General features: G+C 36.0%; 1 protein-coding gene across 1 annotated transcript; it reads right to left on the bottom strand.

Moving 5' to 3' along the window:
- Positions 1-1168: 1168 nt before the first annotated feature.
- On the bottom strand, positions 1169-12734 carry LOC128193768 (protein transport protein sec31-like). The gene is made up of 7 exons (XM_052867871.1): positions 12494-12734; positions 2949-3435; positions 2750-2876; positions 2393-2671; positions 2197-2301; positions 1970-2117; positions 1169-1287 (listed from the first exon to the last, which is right to left on the bottom strand). The coding sequence occupies exons 1-7, from the start codon at positions 12732-12734 to the stop codon at positions 1169-1171; spliced, it is 1506 nt and encodes a 501-aa protein (XP_052723831.1).
- Positions 12735-20060: the final 7326 nt, after the last annotated feature.

The following is a 20060-nucleotide window of genomic DNA, read 5'->3' as shown; positions in this document are numbered from 1 at the left end:
GTGATAATCAATTATTTATGTCCGTTATGGGGTTTTCAAAAGAGTAATAATCGATTATCCTGAGCAATAATCAATTATTCCAGAGACTTGGACAAAATTAAATGAAACTGTGATAATCGATTATTCTGTGTAATAATCGATTATTTGCACAAGCAACTCTCTTCTAAACTGGCTCGTGATAATCGATTATTCCTCTTGATAATCGATTATTTGTGCAATGACTCACTAAATACGAAAGCTTCTAAGAGTTTTTACATCATTACATTTTATCCTATACATTTATTTCTACAAAATACGTTTAACAAAAGATGCATTTAAAGTCTTCAATTCTTCAACTTTTATCATCATCAAAATTTCACAATAGTTTCAAGATACCAATGCTCCTCATTGGTAACAGTAACGGAAGCTATATGTCGCAACCGGAATCGCGACGGGACGACGATCCAAAAAGAAACGAGTTTTGAAAAGAGATTTTGGAGTCGCCACCATAGTTTATTATGGAAAACTACAGAAAAACCATAAAAGGATAAGGCATGGTCTACAAGAACCAGATTCTAGGTTCGGGAGTCGGTTACGTGTAGGGAAGGTATTAGCACCCTACAACGCCTGCCCTAAGGTAGTACCTTTAACTAAATACGCGAATTTGATGTGTTTTTCAAAATGTTTAACTATCCCTAAAATAAAATTCTAAATAAACAAAATATATATTTTTTAGTTTTTTTGGCCCGACAAGGATTGACCTTGCTCCTACGTATTCTCATTCAGAATGAGAAATCAGGGTTACGTAGTTCTTTCGGAATACTGCTTGTTGTTTGAAAAAACAGATGTTTTTAATTTTTTGAAGATTTTATGTTTTTACACTACAAAAAAGTAGGGCATTACCGAAGGCCAGAAGCCCTCGGAAATTGCCAAAAGCCGTCGATAATGGATGTTTACCGAAGGCCTATCGACGGCCAAAAATCCTTCGGTAAATCCCTTGTCGCTAACCATTACCGAGGGCTTTCGGCCTTCGGTAATTACCGAGGGCCAGAAGCCTTCGGTAATTACCGAAGGGCGAAAGCCTTCGGTAAATACCGAAGGGTGAAAGCCTTCGGTAATTACCGAAGGCCGAAAGCCCTCGGTAATTACCGAAGGGCAGAAGCCCTCGGTAATGAGCATTGGAGGGTATTTACCGAAGGGCGGAAGCCTTCGGTAATGGGCAGACGAGGGCATTTACCGAAGGGCAAAAGCCTTCGGTAAAATGCAGAGCAGGTTTCAGAGAAATGGTTTTCCCTCTGCAACCCAGACCTGTATAACAAATTTCATTTACAAACAGACCTGCATAACAGTTTTCAAACACATACAAACATGCATAATGTGCATCTCAAAGATCCAATCAATGATCAATATCCAAGGCACATCAAATAATCCACAGGACATTCATTAATGTATAAATAATGTATTTATAGTTCAAACATAAAACAATGTAACACAAGGATGTTGTAACATCCAAAGTCTGTAAGTACATCTAACATTGAAATGATATCAACTCAAAATGTTCTAATATCCAAATGTTTGTCTAACAAGTAATAAGAAAATGAAACCTAATAATGTACATAACTATCATCAGAATGATTTTCATCATCCTGCTCCTCTATTGATGGCTGGAGTGGTGTGGGTTGGACTGATGAGGGTTGGACTGATGAGGGTTGGACTGAAGTGGGCTGCTGAGTGGCAGCAGGTGATGAGGACGGTCGTGATTGGGTGGGAGGGATATTTTGTACGTCCTGTGAGGTTTGAGGCAAGACAGTCATGACCAGGGCCTTAAAATTTTTAAACTCTGCTCTGAGATCAGTGAGCTCCTGGTCACGTTGATGGAGTTCCTGCCTGAGTTGAAGAACCTCGTCAGGAGTACTGGTGGAAGAAGAAGGCTGGTGCTTCAGAGTACCTCCTCTGGATGCTGTATAGTTTGCAGCAAGCTGTCCCGCACCATACACTCGTCCCTTTTTCTTCCCACCAACGGTGTCGATCCAGCACTGCGTCCTACGGATGTCATCATCTGCATTACTGGTAGCATCCGGTGTAGGAGCTGACTCATGTTCAGATCTAACCTGTGAAAGTCTCGTAGAAAAGTCTTCCTGTTGAAACATTAAAAGCAATGTCAGGGAACGATAGTATATCATAAATGAACAATTAATAATAGTGTTATTTGCTTACATGAGTCTTCCGAGATCTTTCATCAACAAATTGATTAGTTCCCTTCCGAACATGAGTCTGTGCAAAGACCTCATCAACATGGACCGCCCGTCCTAGAGCCTGTGCCTGTAACATAATTAAGAATTACAAGCGTACATATGAAATACAATATACATAACTTATTGAAGAAAGAAAAAGTTATGTAATGAGATTATACCATACGAATGGCATGCTCATGAATGGTGATCGACCCACTAGTATGCAGGGTGCCACCCCTTTCAGACGCTCTGTTCCGCTGGGCTTTGGCACACTTATTGCGGAACTCTACTGTATTCCAATGGGCCAGTAAAGAGTTCCAAATGTGCTCACCCAGCCAGTTAGGGCGCTGTCCTGCATTCCGGGCATCCCTAAACATCTCTGACAGCCGATGAGATGCTTTCATGTGGAAATTTCTGTGTATCTGAGTTTCATGTTCAGGTTTCCACTGCACCTTCATCTGTAACATTAAAGAGAACAAACATTGGTTACAGAACATACTAAAATAAGACGGACATTAGTGTAATAGATTGCTGACCTGAAAGCGCTGCCAGAATGGCTTTCTGTCGTCATGAGGTATTGCTCCCCAAGTAGGCCATGGAGTTAAAAACTGTTGCTTTATTGAACGTGTGATGGCCTGGGAAGCAACCCTAGATGGAATAAACCTGCATAACAAAACTCATTTCAATTACAATATGGTTTAAACATCAAATGATATCAACAGATTATAAACTTACCCTTTACCATAGGGCTCAATCCATGGTCGATCATGGAGGGGCGGGTCAAGAGCTTCATCATCACCACTTGAATCTGGATCACCAAGTGGTGTGACAGTCTCAGAAGGAGGTACAGAAGATGAGGAAGGTATAGAAGTAGGGTCAGGGAGAGGAGTGGGGGTAATAACAATAGGGGGAGGAGTGGGGGTGGCAATAAGAGGAGGAGGAAGAGGGTCTGCTGCAGGGGTTGTAGAAGGGTGTGCTGCAGGAGGAGGAGAAGGGTCTACTGCAGTGGTAGTAGAAGGGTGTACTGCACGAGGAGGAGGAGTAGGGTCTACTGCTAGTGTAGGAGTCTGTATACTAGGGGTAGGAGGAGGCCCCACAGATGATGAACTACCGGGAGCAGGGGTAGGTAGTCTAGCAGGCACCCTAAGTACATACTTTGGTGCCTGCCGTTTCCTCTTTGTAGGCCTTGCTACCCCTTTTCCTTTATCAGGACGCTCTGAACCTTATCCTGTCATTACTGCATTGAAATGGTTACAAACAAAGCGAATAAATATAAATAAATAAAGAAGGATGAATTGTTTTCAAAGTCAATGTACAAGTAATTGCATCCAAAGAGGGTATTTTAGATAATGGTAATGAAATGATAGTCCAATTTGCTACAATAGATGTTCAACATTCAATCATCGTCATCATGATCATCATCTTCATGCTTCATCTTCATCTTCATCATCGTCTTCTTCTTCTTGTTCTTCTTCTTCATCGTCATCATCATCATCATCTTCTTCTTCTTGTTCTTCTTCTTCTTCTTCTTCTTCTTCTTCTTCCTCTTGTTCTTCATCACCTTGTACTGTTGCTTCTAATTCATCTCCATCACCATCAGGGTCGACCAATGCGGTTATACGTTCAACTTTGATAATTTGTTGTGGTTGTGACATTTGGTCAAGTTGGTAGGCTACATCTTCCTCAACTTCATTTGAGTCTATGCGACCTCTAGGCTTCGTTTGTATTGCTACGGCCCAACCACGCTTGTCAATATTGCGAAATGGTGGATATGGCACATAATAAACCTGTCTCACATTAGATGGTAGAATGAAAGGATCAAAAGGCCCATATCTTAATCTCTGGTTCAGTTCGACAATATTAAAGCGTGGATCGACTCTAGTACCAGCTCTAGAAGGATCAAACCATTCACAATAGAAGAGTACCACTCTGTTTGGAGAAGTAGTGCTGTTGTACTCTAACTCATATATTTTATGAATGATGCCGTAGAAATCATCATAAGACCCCTCTGTTAGGCCCTTGACATACACACCACAATTTGATGTTTTCTTTCCTTTAGACCATTCATGTGTATGGAATTTGTAACCATTGATGAAGTAAGTGTGCCATTCTTTGACACATCTCATTGGCCAATTGGAGAGATGTCTTAACTCTTGAACCGTGGGAGTTAATGCCTGATTAAAAACCTACAAAGGTAGTAACAAAATTATCTTTTAAAAGTGGTGCAGATAGTTAGTTTACTGTTTTGGTGAGTACATTAATAGACTTTACATTCTTTGCACTTTTAGTGTATTTTAGGTACTACTTTTAGGTTTCTAATTTGAAAAATTTAGAGTTTTAGTTTTATTTTTTAGTGTGAGTTCTTAATTAGGTAGGTTCTACTATTCTGAACTTGTTAGGATAGTTTACTTGTAGTAAATTTTCCTACTTTAGTGCAGTTTGCAATTGTAGTACAATTATTTAGAGGTTTGAGTAGTGATTTTTAGCTATTTCATCTACTTTGGTTCCTCCTTCTAGTTTGACAACTTGGGGGATTCAAGATAGTGTATAACCAACATATATGCATGTTGGTTTGTCCTTACTCTACTTCATCCTTATAGTTACTCATTTTAAGTCTTACCCTGTATTGAAAGAAATTTTCAAGGGTGTTGTCATGGTCTTTTTCGAAGAGGGAATTTCGGTTAAAGGGTGGGGAACAAGGTGTGGAGATTATATATAAGGTGGGGAATTTCGGTCTTGCTTATTTTCATATTGATATCCTAGCATTAAGAAAGTAGTTCTATATTCGTTGTCGAAATTTGTTTAATACAAAGTAAGAATTCAAAACATCTAACATCTATTTTATTAGAATGAGTTCCTAATACTTGGTGCTCTTCATCCATAAGAACAGAAATTAAACCATGAAAGTCTCTATTTTAAGAATTGTGATAGATACTCAATAATAACAAGAGCCTAGGTGAAGAGGAAAGAAAGGAAGTGATTAAGGACAATCATGAGTAACAAAGGTGAGATAAGATAGAATATGCAGGGGGGATTTCTTTGAATAGACTAGACATACAGATGGGATAAAGTGTAGACGAAGAGTAAGGAAGGTCTGAAGTTTGCAAAGGTTACTAAACCAAGACATAGAATGAGCAGAAGGCAAGCAAGAATAAGCAAGAACAGTGACACTCAGGAGGAAGCTAAGCAACCTTGAAGAGCTGACCTAGTCACTGTAATGCCTCATTTCTCACTTCAATCAGCGATCTGTGGGTTAAGTTCCAGTTTCTTGTATTACTTAATGGATTTTAATGATTATTCTTTTGGACTCAAGTCCACAAAGAGAGGCCAATAACAAAATAGCCTATCAGGTACAAAAAGTAGTAATTTGAGGTTCATAGGATTAGTTCTGTGTACAGTGATATAAAGAGTAAAGAAACCTTATCGTCTGGTCCCACACCCCCTTTTGCAAAGGAAAGAAAGAAAAAACATTTTCCATTACTTATAACAGCATAATATTTGAAACCTGTGAACTAGAAACAGTTTAAGTGTATCCTCATTTCTAATACATTAAATACCAGAGTATAAGCAAGTCTGCATCATAATGTAATTATAAAGCTCTAAAACATAACATACCTTCCAAGTGAAAGCAAATGAGTAAATGCTATTGCAAACTTGATTGGCTTGAAGAAAACAAGCATACACTGTAACATGGGAGAGAGAAATGTCATTTATTAGTGCTTATTCTTGTCTGTCAAAATAAATGAGTTATTATACATTAAAGTAGAAAGAATAACAGTTGTAAGTCAAGTTTTCAGAAAGGAAGTGAAAATAACTATATTCCCATCAAATTTTCATAAAAAAGGCAACAGAAGCCATTACCCTCATTATCAGTTGTTGATTTAAGTAAAAGAAGCCAAAAGAATAGGAGTTTCTTGCTGATTCTCTATAACTATAATATAATGGTGAACACATTTCAATGGCATTGTTGCTGCCTTGGGTTTTGACTCTACTGGTCCAATGTTACAGTTATACTGGACATAGAAACATTATCAACATTCACAGGGGTATAAGGTGCATCATTATCCACTTCATATTATATATATTGATATATATATATATATATATATATATATATATATATATATATATATCATGGTGGCTAATATTACTTGACTGTCATATGCAGAGATTTCTAGACCAACAAAATGAGACTTGTAGTCCACCATTTCAAATCATAATAATATGGTAGTGAAAGTGGATTTAAAAAGCAAGAAACAATTAGAAGTTGCAATGTCAATTCACTCATTCACTTCCATTTTAAAGCCAATTTTGATGGGTTAAGAGATGATTATGCATTTAGGCATAAAAATGAGCATTTCAATACTGCACACAACTTTAAAATGGAAAAATAAACTTGCTCAAACTTTGCTTATGCACAAACACAACAAGATTCAACAAATCATTCCACACATTGCCAAATATGCATGAAAATGTTACCAAAACTACACTAGAATTCAGAATTCAGTGAAAGTAAATGAAGACAACACTTGCAATGACTCTAACAACTCCTAAAACACTTGATATAACTGCAGAGAATCAACTGGAAGCATTTAAACACCTAAGACACAAGCAATGATATGAAACACGGTGAAAAGATTGATCAAAAAAGCAATAATAGCACCTTGTTTCAGGATTTATTACCAACTCAACTATGGTTTTTGCAGTTTTGTGATCAATACAGGTTTCTATTAATTGGAAAATGTTTAATATCATTATACAAACTTCCACCTTGCTTAATAAACAAAAGAGTTACACTGAAACAGATTTATGAGATTGCACCAAATTTATTCCATTTTGTGCAGAATTTTTGAAATAGAATCATGTTTTAACTGATGTAGCACATATAATCAAGGCTAGACATTGTCTCATTCCCTTATATCATTCATAAATGACTACCAATGCACTGCAACTAGAGAAAAGAATGAAAACCTTAGCTGGAAAAAATATTTTGCACTACAAAAGGTCCCTAGTTTGGTGGTTTGATACTAAAAAACATATGCAACTGATTTAAACACACAACTGAATGTTCAGGTAACTTTATTTGATGATTTTAATTGTCTTTAAACTCTAAAATGAGTTATAAACAGCCTGTAACTCAAAATCACCACTCCACTTCTATTTTAACTCAAAAAGTGATGGTTTTCACCTTGTTAAATGTCCTTGCAATGTCCAGTTCGAGTTTCATCATGCATAGTTGTTGTTTTCAAGGTTAGTTTAGTGTATTTACACTTTCTACAGTCATTTGCATTGATAGCTACCTGTTTGAATCATTATAACTTCGAATGAGGTGTGTAGTTGTTTAATTTGCTACATTATTAGTTGTTATAAGATCAAATTTTGGAATCTACTATTTCTATGCCAAATAATACCTCAAAAGACTTTGTTTTGATGATTTAAAGTTGTTGTAAAATTCTAATTTGACTTATAACCAATGTTGTGCAGTTTCACAACTCAAAACCTGAATTTACAGGTCATTTTTTCTAGTGAAAGTTGAATCCAACTCTGATTTTTGAATTTGTGCATTTGTAATTGCTTTGGGTTGTAACAAAAGCTAGGTTGTGATTTGAATTGAAACATCTGAAAAAGAAACATTATACAGGTGCTAAAAGGCATTTACTCCAATGGTTTCATCCTGAGCACACTATTTTTGGCAAAAAATTATTGATTGTAATGCTTTAGACAAGTGTATTTCATACATTCATACATGTTTGAAGTGCTAACAATAAGAAATTATCACTGAATCTCAAAAAGACTAGTTCAGTTGATCATTTTGCTAGTTTTATCATTGTTTATGTTTTTTGTACAGCTTTGCACCGTGCTTTAGTCTTTGAGTGGTTTTAGGTCACTTCATATCTCCTACTTGATAATCTGCAGCTAGGTCTAGTTGATTAGGACCTTCTTATGCATTTAATTGAACCACCCAGCCTTGACTCTGCTGTTTCTCCATTCTGCAACAATTATTAGTGAAATTTTCTGTATTTATGGGAACTGCCACTATCAATTGTTGATTCTATGTGTTTCTGTGTTGTTTCAATGTTTGTGCACATTTATTTTACCATTTCAAACTTATGTGCACTGTTTATTTGGTCTTTTTCCAGCCAATATGCAAAATCACTTCTTAAACCATCAATTTTCACTAATTCATCTATTGTGTCATGTTTCTTAGCTTTCTTTAACAACTTTAAACTTGTTAGGATGTTTAGAATACACAGACTTAGGTAACTTTAGATCAATTCCCATTTTGTAACCTACTAAGTACACTTTTTAGGTCTAAGTAGCAAAATTTTGGGAAGCTATAGTGATTTTGATGGCCAAACAGATCAGAATTTAAGTTTAAGTTTGGCTGATCTTGTTGTCTTCAAAGATTTGAAGAGTCTCAACTTGAGCTATAGTGATTGGGCATTAGATTATGCGCACAGTGAAGGTTATTCTACACATTCTATTTCTTGATCACTATGTTAAAGATGAATAATTATTTCCATTTAATTTTAATACTTTGCAGGGTTGGAAAATCTGGAAGTCCTTCAGTTGAGTGTCAAGACAGAGCTGGATAGTTTCACTGTTATCCTAGTTTTTTTGAATTTCCTTCCATCTCTCAAGTCTTTATATTTATCATCCAACAGGTATTTATCACACAACAGGTTCAATGTATTCAACGGTAAGGATATGTATTATAATGATGATGATGTGTGATAAGCATCTTTTTTAATTTTAACTTCAAAATTGGTTGGCTTCTTCTACTACTTTTGAGTACTAACACATGTGCATTCCTTTAGATTTTGAAACTCTGTCATCGAAGTTGCTTAATGTAGAAGTCCTTGACATAAGTTGGAACTATTTCACTAATGACATTTTGTCATCTCTCGAGGGATTCACGTCTCTGGAAGAACTGTATTTGTCTTGCAATGAATTTGACTCAGATAATCATATCCAAGGTGGAATAATTTTCCCATTTCATTTGTAAAGCTAAGGATACTGATAAGCTTCAGGATAATATATATACTCCTTATTTAGTGTGTACACTCATAATTAGATGTTGTCAATTTTGTTTCTATTAGAGAAGGATGGATTTACGTGGCCACCCAATTTACAAGTCCTAAAGCTGACTTCAAACAGTTTCTCCAATGATTTTCTGTCATCTCTAAGTGGGCTTCAACGTCTCAAATCCCTTGATTTTAGATCAAACCGATTAAACTGATTGCTCGATATAAGTGGTTAGTATGACTATTTTTTTTTATGGTGATTGGACTTAGACTTAGACCTATAATTTGTAACCTACAAGTCCTACTAAGTACACTTTAAACCATTCAAATAATATCAAACTTCATTTCTAATAAACACTTTTAAATAAATAAAAATATTATAAGCTCTGCACCCATACAATTCTTTTAAAATGAAATCATTTTATTGATTTTATAACACTCTTCATTCTAAGATACTTGTTTGGAATATGAAAGAAATTGGCTTTGAATGGAATTGTACTGGTGCTAACAACAACAAATGAAACTTGGGGTTTGGAAGCAGTGGAAAGATTGAAACAGTTTCGACCATCAGACTTTGTGGTTTTTCATCAACTTCATGTGACACACACTTACAATGTTACATACTTAGGATATTTCATCACAACCAGATTTAGAAAACTTTATATATTGGTCAGTGTTACTATGTCCTTCCCTCCTTTTCAATTTTTGATCATAAAGTTTTAACACATGTAAACCTGAGTGTTGCAGGTGGATTTCAATGTTTTTTAAAGCTTCATTCCTTTGCTTCTTATATATGACAAGTTCTATGTGGTTGAAAGTTCAAACTCTATATCAGGACTATTGGACCATCCATGTTTGAAGTAGAGGCTCTTGGTTTAGGAGCTATGTATGAAACCGAGACTATTTGTGTACCTAAGCCATATAAGGTGACTTGCTACTAGGACTTATAGTTTGGACCGCTACCTACTGGTGGTTCTTTCATCATCATGGAATTCATACAATTTGGTGCATCTTGAGGTTATCAGGTCAAAAACCTAGAAATTACTTCTGATTACGAAAGTTATAGTATCAACCATTTACAATATATAACATGATGTGTACGTTGATTGGAAGTAGGTCAAGGGGAAGTTAGAGGTAGAAAGGTTCACTTCGTAGTTGAAGTTTAGAGCACACAGTTGCACGCATTAAAAGCAAAGGAAACAAACCAATAAACTATCTCAATCAAACAACATCATACACTGCCACAAGAACATCAAACAGATTCAACAACATTGTAACTCATAATGAATTATTAAAAGCACAACTTACCTCAACCAAGAAAGCAACGATGGCAAGCTTTCTACAGCACGACAGCCACACAAGACCACAACGACCCCTCTAACGAAGTCCCTCAACCACTTCCTTCAACTTCTGAGCACACTGTCCTGAGGTCGCCACAACACCGTCGTCACACCGCGACCACCACCTTCGAACAGCCCCCTCGGAATAATGTACTCCCTCAACCACCACCCTCCTCACCAGCCCTATCCTAGCGTCGACACAACAATTGCAGCAAAAAAGGGGTTAATTTTGATTTCAGAACGAAAGAGGAAGTTGCTTGGGGGTTCAGAGGTGAGACACAAAAGATTGGGGGAAAGCTTATGTGGAAACTAAAATTTGCAGAATGGGAGAGGGAAATCCCAAATTTTCAATTCATTAGGTCGATGCTTATACCGACGACCTATGGGGCCTTCGGTAAACTTAAAAAGCCTTCGGTAATCAACCACCTACATGACCGTCGGTACATCCTTCGGTAAATTAACTTTACCGAAGGCCCCAGAGGCCGTCGGTATTATTCCTTCGGAAATTAACGCTTTTCCTGTAGTGTTAATATTTTCGAGAAAAAAGAAGGTAATGAGTACTAGGCCGACGCGGACGGTCGCACGAGTACTCATACCTTTAGAATGATATTTAAATATTTTTAATTATTTTTTTTAAAAGAGATATAACGATATTAAGCACTAGGACGATGCGAACGATCACACGAGCACTTATACCGTTATCTACTTATTTAGGAAGACTTGAGAGTATTGAGTGCTAGGCTGATGCGGACGATCACACGAGTGTTCAACCTTTAAAACGTATTTTTGAAATTTTATTTAAGAAAAGAAGAAAAGGTTTTTAGTACAAGGACGACGCGAGCGGTCACACGTGTGCTTAACCTTCAAAACGTATTTTTTGTAAATTTATTTAAGGAAGAAGAAAAGGTTTTTAGCACAAGGAAGACGCGAGCGGTCACACGTGCGCTTAAACCTTTAAATATTTTTGTAAATTCTTTTATTTAAACTATAAATATTGTATTATTACATATATATTTTAAGATAAGTAGACGTCTAAAATAAATAAATAGAACAAAATAAAATAAGACAATAAAAGAAAATAAAATAAATAAACAAAAGAAACGGGAGTGGCCGAAAGGACGTTGGGGATAGTATTCAGAATAGCGAGCGTTCGTTGGGGAGAGGACGAACGTTCGTTGGGGGATATAACGGACGGACGTTTAGAAATGTGAGCTGAATGACGAGCGTTCGTCGAGAGATATAACGAACGTACGTTGGGAACGAAGGCTGAATGACGAACGTTCGTTATTGAAATGACGAACGGACGTTCAGAAATGGAAGCTTAATGACGAACGTTCGTTATTGAAATGACGAACGGACGTTTAGACAGGGAAGCTTAATGACGAACGCTCGTTATTGAAATGACGAACGGACGTTCATAAGGAAGCTTAATGACGAACGCTCGTTATTGAAATGTCGAACGGACGTTTAGACAGGGAAGCTAAATGACGAACGTTCGTTATTGAAATGACGAACAGACGTTTAGACAGGGAAGTTTAGTGACGAACGTTCGTTATTGAAATGACGAACGGACGTTCAGAAATGGAAGCTTAATGACGAACGTTCGTTATTGAAATGACGAACGTTCGTTATTGAAATGACGAACGGACATTCGAAAATGGAAGCTTAATGACGAACGTTCATTATTGAAATGACGAATGGACGTTCGTTGGGGAGATGGCTAACAAACAGTCCGTCTAAGAAATGTCCGAACGGACGTTTGGGTAAGAGGCTAAATAACGAGCGTTCCAAAAAAGGCCCAAGGTTCCCGGACGTACGTTCATTTCTGGGCTTGGCCCAGTCGAATGCTTTCTAACCTAGAATTTCCTAGGGGTTCAGGAGGTTCATCCTCATTCCCCCCTTCCCCGGCTCGCGCCTTCTCCAGAGACCCAAGGTCTCTTGCTCAGCACCACAACTGACCGCCACCTCTGCCAGAGCCGGCCACCGTCGCCTGAACCAGAACACGCTTTGAGCTCGCCGGCGACAACTCGCGCTACCAGAACCACCGCCAGCCACGACGCCACCGTCTCCACTCTTCTCTCTTCGAAAACCAGCGATTCCCAGGGAGGGTCTTCCTCCGCCTTCATCTTCGATCCGTTCGTGTCATCATCACCCATCAACATCAACTTTCACCATTGCTAAAACCTCCACGACAAACACAACCACTGCCACGATAAGGCTCCCCGTGCCTATCCTCGTCTACCTCCTCGGCCACCTCCACGGCCACCTACACGGTCACCATCACCTACCAGGACAACTTTAGCAACGCCGCTGCCACCACCACACAGCAGACTACCACTTCCAAACCGCCAACCACGAAACAACCAGCCACTCCCTTCCTCTCAAGCCTGCCCAAAGTAGGGGTATTAAGCCATCGCCTCCATCGTCCCATTCATCCTCACCGAAAGAGCGACTCCAGTGGAGGAAACTTCGAATTTCAGGGGGTCCATTTGAGTCTTGGGACGTAAGGGTTTCACGAAAAATGGTGCAATGAATAAATTGGATATTACTGGATTAGCGTTTTTTGGCAGTGATTTTTATTGGGTTTCCAACGAGAGCATGATGTATGTATATGGTAACTATGGAATCGAACTGACCGATGATGATAACAAGCGGTCATGGAGAAGGATGATGACCACACACCATAGTGTTTTTGAACAGATTATAGGCAATCCTCGTATGCATTATCAAACACTATCATTCTAATTTTTATCATACTTCATGAGAATGAGAATAAAGGATAAGTTGCATACCTGAGAATTCCTCTGATATTCGTCACTTCGGATATCCTCTGCCTCCCTCCGATGATCTCTTCCCGTCCCCTTCTAAAAAACCCTTCTCTTCTCTGATATCTCTCTCCTTTTTTTTACAAAGATCTTGGAAATCTTTTTTTTTTCTCTAACCACCTGGTCTCCCCCTTTTTCCCTTCCAAAAAATCCTAGAAATATTCCCCTAACCACTTGGTCTCCCTCACCCCAGACACGCCTCCCATACGCCCCTTTCACGTTTTTTTTCATTTTCCCTTTTTTATATATTTTTATTTCAATTTTATTTTATTTTTTATTTTATTTTTTATTTTATTTTTCAATTTTTCAATTATTTTGATTAATTAACTCTATTAAAACAAAATTAAAGATAAGAAATAAAATAGAAATTGAATAAAAAGCAAAGATCTAAATACATAAAAATAGAATAAAACAAAAAGGTAAAATAAAATAAAAGGAAAATAATAAATAACCAATAAAAACAATCTTTTACAACCCGGACAAAATTGAGTGTTGACACTATAACTTGTTTTATATTATTGTGTTGAACTAAATTTAATATATCTATGTAGTATAAAATGAATTGCATGTATTTGTATTGGTTGTTCCAGTGATGTTTGATTTTTAAATGGTGATGCAAGGTGGTTTGATGTTTGAATGATGGGTGTGATATGTTTATATTGTTTTACTGTTATAATTATGTGTTTGGAGGTTGTATTGTGGTTTAAATGGTGATCTTAAAGTGGTTAGAGCAATGGAAAGTGAAATACTTGAGTTTCAAGCATAAAAGAGGGATTTTTGTGAATGAGATTGAGAATTTGGTATTGGAGTGAGATGAGAACTGGTCTAGCTCTTTTATGTGATTAATTGAGACTTATTAGAAGAGTTAGATGGTTGAAAATTGATATGGAGCAAAGATTTGGTTCATTGTTGAGGTTTGGAAGTGTTTTGAAGGAAAATGGAGGTTTTAAGTAGTTGAATGGTGAGAGAAAATTCGTAAACTGGTTTGAGGCATTTGAGGTCTATTATGAGATGTTTTATGACTTGTTTAAGCATTGAAATGGAGGAAATCTAGTGTAAGAGTGTTTGGTGATTGATAGGTAGAGTTTAGTTTGAGTTAGAACTAGTTTTTGGGGGTTTGAACTAGTGAGAATTAGAATTATGGGTTTTGTACTTTAATGGTCTTTTTGGAGGGTGTTAGTAAGTCATTTGGAACTTGTTGGAGTCCCTAAGTTGCTTGAAAATAGGCCATAATTGGTGGAATTCAATTTGGGTCTCTAAAGTGAGGTTTTGATAAATTTTAGTTTGAAATCTTATGTTCAATGAGTTTAAAATGTGTTTATGTTGGTTTAGAAATAGTTATTTAGGTATATTTGAGTCTAGAATACAATCTAGGGGTGTTAGAAGTTGAAAAATATGCATAGGATAGGTCATGAGTGGTTGAGTAGTGAAAATTTTGCAGTTTTACTGCTGCAAAATTATGCAGTCTCGCTGAGTGAATCTCCCTGCTGAGCGAGAGGTGAGTGTGCAGAACCCCTTTTTTATGCTTTCGCACAACGAGTTTGATACGTTGAGCGACTAGTCCAGCGCCCCATTTCGAATATTTCTTTGTTTTATGATAACTTTAAGCTATGTTTTGACCTTCTAAATGATGTATAAGTAATTATGAGATTATATGATTATCAATGTTATGTGTTGTGATTCAATGTGAAAGTATATGAATATAAGTATGGTTTCAAATAAATTCAAGGTAAAGGTGATGTGATATCAATGGTTTCACAATTGGTAACATGGGTTCCACGGGAAACTCCTTCGGTATGGTTTTAAGTATTGATAGTATGAATGGTCGGAGTTTTGTTGGGTTTTATCCTAACATTCTAATGATCATCCATGCTCAAGTAGAGAGTGATGAGTCATGTGGTGAGAATAGCAGGATGTTCGAGCCTAAGGTGCCTTTCTCCAATTGGTAAAAGGGCGTTTATATGACTAACCTAGTATGGTAGCTTGGAGTAGTCTGGTTGTTCCACCGCACCGGTATAGGAACCTCTAGAACTCGACATTCAATACAATATCCAGATTATTCAGTCTACGTATTTGCATATTAAGATGTTTAGGTTGATGTATGTGATTTAAATGTTTTATGCATGCTATGCATAAAGGTGATATGAATTGTTTTGTATCTAGCTTACCCTTGCTTTTGTGTTGTATGTTGTGTGTTGTTTCTCTTTACGATGATCACCTGAATGGTATGAGTTTAGGGGTACAGTCTTTCCAGATGTTCCACTAGGAGATGAGGATGAAGAAGTTGGGAAGTCAGATAATTCTCCAAATGTAAGGCTTGTCATTTGTAGGTTTATTTTTTTTTATAGTGGTTCCATCATCTTATATGTGATATTTCATTTTAATAGTATTTTTACTATTAAAAATGGATGTTACAATAATTTACTTTTTCTTTTTATTAAATTTAATTTTAATTTTTTAATTTGATTTTAATTTTTGTTGATTTTATTTAATTTGAAATATTTTGTTAATATCATTTAAATAATTAAGAGAAAATAACGTTTGATATATGTCTGTTGGTAGACTTTTTTTGTTTTTCTTTAATTTTTTTATTTAAAAATAATATTTAGTATCATATGTAGTATGTTTTATATTTAATTTAGTTTTTATATTTATTTTTTTTTTCACTTTAATTCCCTTTTTCTTTTTTAAAAAAGTAATTTCATAAAATTTAATTTAATTTTTATACAAATGTTATGCATATTTTTATTAAAATTAATATTTTTATTAATTATTTTTTTGTTTAAAATTATAATTGATTTGAAATTTAAAGAAAATTTAAAAAATGAGGAGGAACATTATTGATTTAAAATTTTAAGAAGTTAAAAATCACAAGTAATGATATTATGTAACATCCCGATTATATAGAAAACATATATAATGAATCACCATGCATAATATAGGAAAGCAGTCAAGATTAATTAGGATTACAGTCATCTAAATCGAGTCAAAATTTAAAACTTAGACACAAATATAGTAGTTCAAAAGGATAAGAATTATAGAGAAAGTCCTCCAACAACCAAATGGTGATTCAAATTACAAGTATGAAAATATTCCTAAGGAGACTAAGCGGCAACATCGTCTTCCTCCAAAGCCTGCTCTAGATGCACCTCATCCGCCTCTGCTCACATCCAAGTGGATGATCATTGCAAAGGAAAAGCATACCTAAGCAAATACAAACACACAAGCAAGGGTGAGCTAGATATAAAATCATGTTATAACATTCACACACAATATGCAAATAAAGACAAATATATCAAATTATACAAACATGACTTGTTGCACTTAAACTTGACTCGTCCGGACTAGAATGATTGCCGAGTTATGGTGGGTTATGCACTCATGGTGGCCTCTACTGCTTTGCAAACCCATTGCCAATGGGTTTCACCCTACCACACTCACGAGGTTAGTTCGTTATCACTCACCTTGGGTCATACTGAAAGCACCCAAGACTAGGACCTCCTGCTACTCCTCACCACATGGATCAATCCTCTCTACTTGAGAATGAAAGACCATTGGAGCGTTAAGAAAACCCCTAAGACTAAGCTACCATGCGAATCATTCTAAACATTACTAAGGCACCACCATGTATCCTCTCCTTGAGAATCATGGAATTACGTCCATGAACCATACTTTTTACACTTACGCCAATCACAACTTTGTTTCATACATACTTCCAAACTATAATTCACACACAATACAACATACCTTCAATTATGTTGCAAAATCAAGCCACCCAAATCAATTATATAGACATACATACACCTTGACAGTAAAACAACATCAAACAGCTCAAACAGATGAGGAAAAATGTGAAACTCACTGAACCAAGTCGCACAGCGCACCAAGGTGAAAGGCAAGACAACAAAAATTCGCACAACGCACACCCTTGGTGCGCTGAGCGAATTTTCCTAACGGAGGGAGTTTTTTCAGCTAAAATTCGCATAACGCACCATCCTTGATGCGTTGAGCAAATTTTCCTAGCAGGGGGACAGCTAAAATTCGCATAGGGCACCAAGTCTGTGCGGTATGCTAAACTGAAAATTATGATACACATTATCATACCATAAACCCTTGCATAGCGCCCCAAATTTGTTATTCGAATTAATTTGGCTAATTTTCTAGGCTAGCAACAGTCGTAAAGCGACTACATTCGCTACGCGACTTACCAAACAGAGAGCAACCCTATGTTATAATTCGCATCGCGCACAGAGTCGCTATGCAAATGCCCTGACAGAGAGCACCTCGCCAGGGCAACTCGCTGAGTGAAAGGCTTCGCTCTACGAATCTGCATAATGAAATTTTGCAGATTTGCACAACTCAACCACTCCAAACTCATTCTAACCATTTTGGTGAACTTCTAACACCCCCAACTCGAAGTATATATTGAATTAAACATGTCTAACTGATTCTAACCCTTCCTAACATCTTTTTAAAGTGATTAAGATCAAGTTTTATCTTTTAAAACATCAATTTCTATACTTAAGGACCCAATTTCGGTTTTACCACTTTTAACATGTTCTAGTCCAGTTTTGTGATCCTAACAAGTCACAAATGATTTGCCTAAGATATCCCAACAGCCCAAATGTGCCCAAAACCCCTACTTCCCAAAATCACTACCTCACTTCCTCTCAAGGTCACCTAAAGCACTACCAACCCTCTTAACTTTCAACTTACAGCTGCTACCTCAGATTTCACCCATCTAACATCCTCATTGTAGTCACACAACACGTTAAAATCAGCTCACAAGCATTCATTCACAGGTTCACAGATGAACATATCAGCACATATTATTCCATACACTTAAAACTTATAAACGTAACTCAAACAGCATAATGATGCATAACTTAGTCCATACACCCAACATATAACAATTCATAAGAAAGTACTCTAACTCCCCTTACCTTGAAGTTGAGCAGTACAGTCCACTAGAATGCCCTAACATGCCCTTCATAGCGCGAACCCGAACAGTGTCCTACAACCACCTAAATGGTGATGGAAACAGCTCTTAGAGATAGAATAGGCAGGGAATCAAAAAGGGAATACCACCAGTTGCATGCAACCAGTAAAGTTGCATGCCCTAGGTCCAAGAAGAGAGTAGAAACTGACTTACTCGTCCAAATCGAAAACTAGTCGAACGGATGGGAAGCCCTCAACTCCGTGAGCGAAAGAACACCACCTATAAGACAATGTAACGGTTGAAATTTATGTGAGGGTAGAGAGAAGGCAGAGCAAGAAGAACACTAAGTTTAGAGAGAGAAGGCAGAGCAAGAAGAAGACTAAGTTTAAAGAGAGAAAGAGAAGTTGGCTAATGAACTCAGAGCTGGAAAAGTGATACTTCTTCTAAGGTCATGATGCCCTTAGCTTTTTGGGTCAGGCTGCCTCAACATAGGACTCAATAACCTTACATTTTCATACTCTTACATATTACTTCTCAATTTTTAATCTTTTAAAATTTTACAAATCACATTTAATTTTTTAACCTCATAAAATCTTAAAGCACTTATGTTAGTCGTCAAACTTATAACTTTTTATTCAAATTTTGAATCAACTCTAACTTTAAATTAAAAGTATTTAATAAAAATATAAATTTTAATAAAAAGATTAGTATAATATTTATCTAAAAGTTAAATTTGATTTTAATTTAAAGAGAACAAAATTATTCTATTTAAAAAAAATTATAATTGAATTGAATAAAAATAACGAATATAAAGTCTAATTTAAATATAAAACATTGACACTGATTTTTATTCATAACACGATATATTGACTTTGCATATGAACATTTTTTAAAAATAAATAAATTAATTAAAAAATTATGAAGTAACATGTAATAGACATTGTTAGTATCCGTTTATTATTTAAATGGCATTATAAAAATAATCAAATTGAGTAAAATTGATAAAAACTGAGACTAAATTAGAAAAGAAAATTATGACTAAAATTAAATAAACTTAATAAAAATTGAGGCTAAATTAATATTTAGGCGTGATTTCTATCTCAATTTGTTTACTTAATAAAAACATATTTATGTTAAAAACATATTTATTTAAAACACCAAAGAATTAAATTAAATTACATTTAAAACACTAAAGAAGTATACATATTTAATTTAATTTAAATTAATTTTAGAAGTATATATTAATTCAGTTATGAAACCGCAAGTTACTAAAAATTTATAAAACATACTAATAGTCATGTGTTCATCAATGTTGACATGGATTTTTGTTGTTTTCTCATTTTTCTAACTTACTTTACATGGTAGAAAATTAGGAAATCAATCACATCGGAAATAAATAAATAAATTTCTCTTAAAAGGACAATAATATTTGATAAGTGTGAAAAACAGATGTTTTAACACTTATAAAGGATCTCAATTTTGTAATTATTCATGTTATTACTCAGTGAAAAGTCGTAATAGGAAGTAGATTGTGTTGTAAAATATTGTTCAGGAAAAGTTGTACAAAAGTGAATTTGTCAGCCAATTCTCGCATAGTAGGAGCAAAATTCGCAGAGCCAGGAGAATACATTCGCACAGCGCACCACCATTGGTTCGCTGAGCGAATCATGCCAGTTTGGAGATTTCAAGTCTTGAATTCGCACAGCGCATCAGAGGCT

The sequence above is a fragment of the Vigna angularis genome, chromosome 8 (assembly GCF_016808095.1).
Source record: "Vigna angularis cultivar LongXiaoDou No.4 chromosome 8, ASM1680809v1, whole genome shotgun sequence".
Lineage (NCBI taxonomy): Eukaryota > Viridiplantae > Streptophyta > Magnoliopsida > Fabales > Fabaceae > Vigna > Vigna angularis.
Note: the sequence above shows the minus strand (reverse complement) of the source record. Positions and strands in the feature narration are given on the sequence as shown.

Excerpts from the sequence above, each read along its gene's own strand:
- LOC128193768 (XM_052867871.1), bottom strand. The coding sequence starts at position 12,734 with ATGGGTGATGATGACACGAACGGATCGAAGATGAAGGCGGAGGAAGAC. Across the intron at positions 2,118-2,196 it reads AAAGATCTCGGAAGACTCAT|GAAGACTTTTCTACGAGACT; the intron begins GTAAGCAAATAA and ends ATGTTTCAACAG. Across the intron at positions 1,288-1,969 it reads GAAAAAGGGACGAGTGTATG|GTCTGGGTTGCAGAGGGAAA; the intron begins GTGCGGGACAGC and ends TTTGTTATACAG.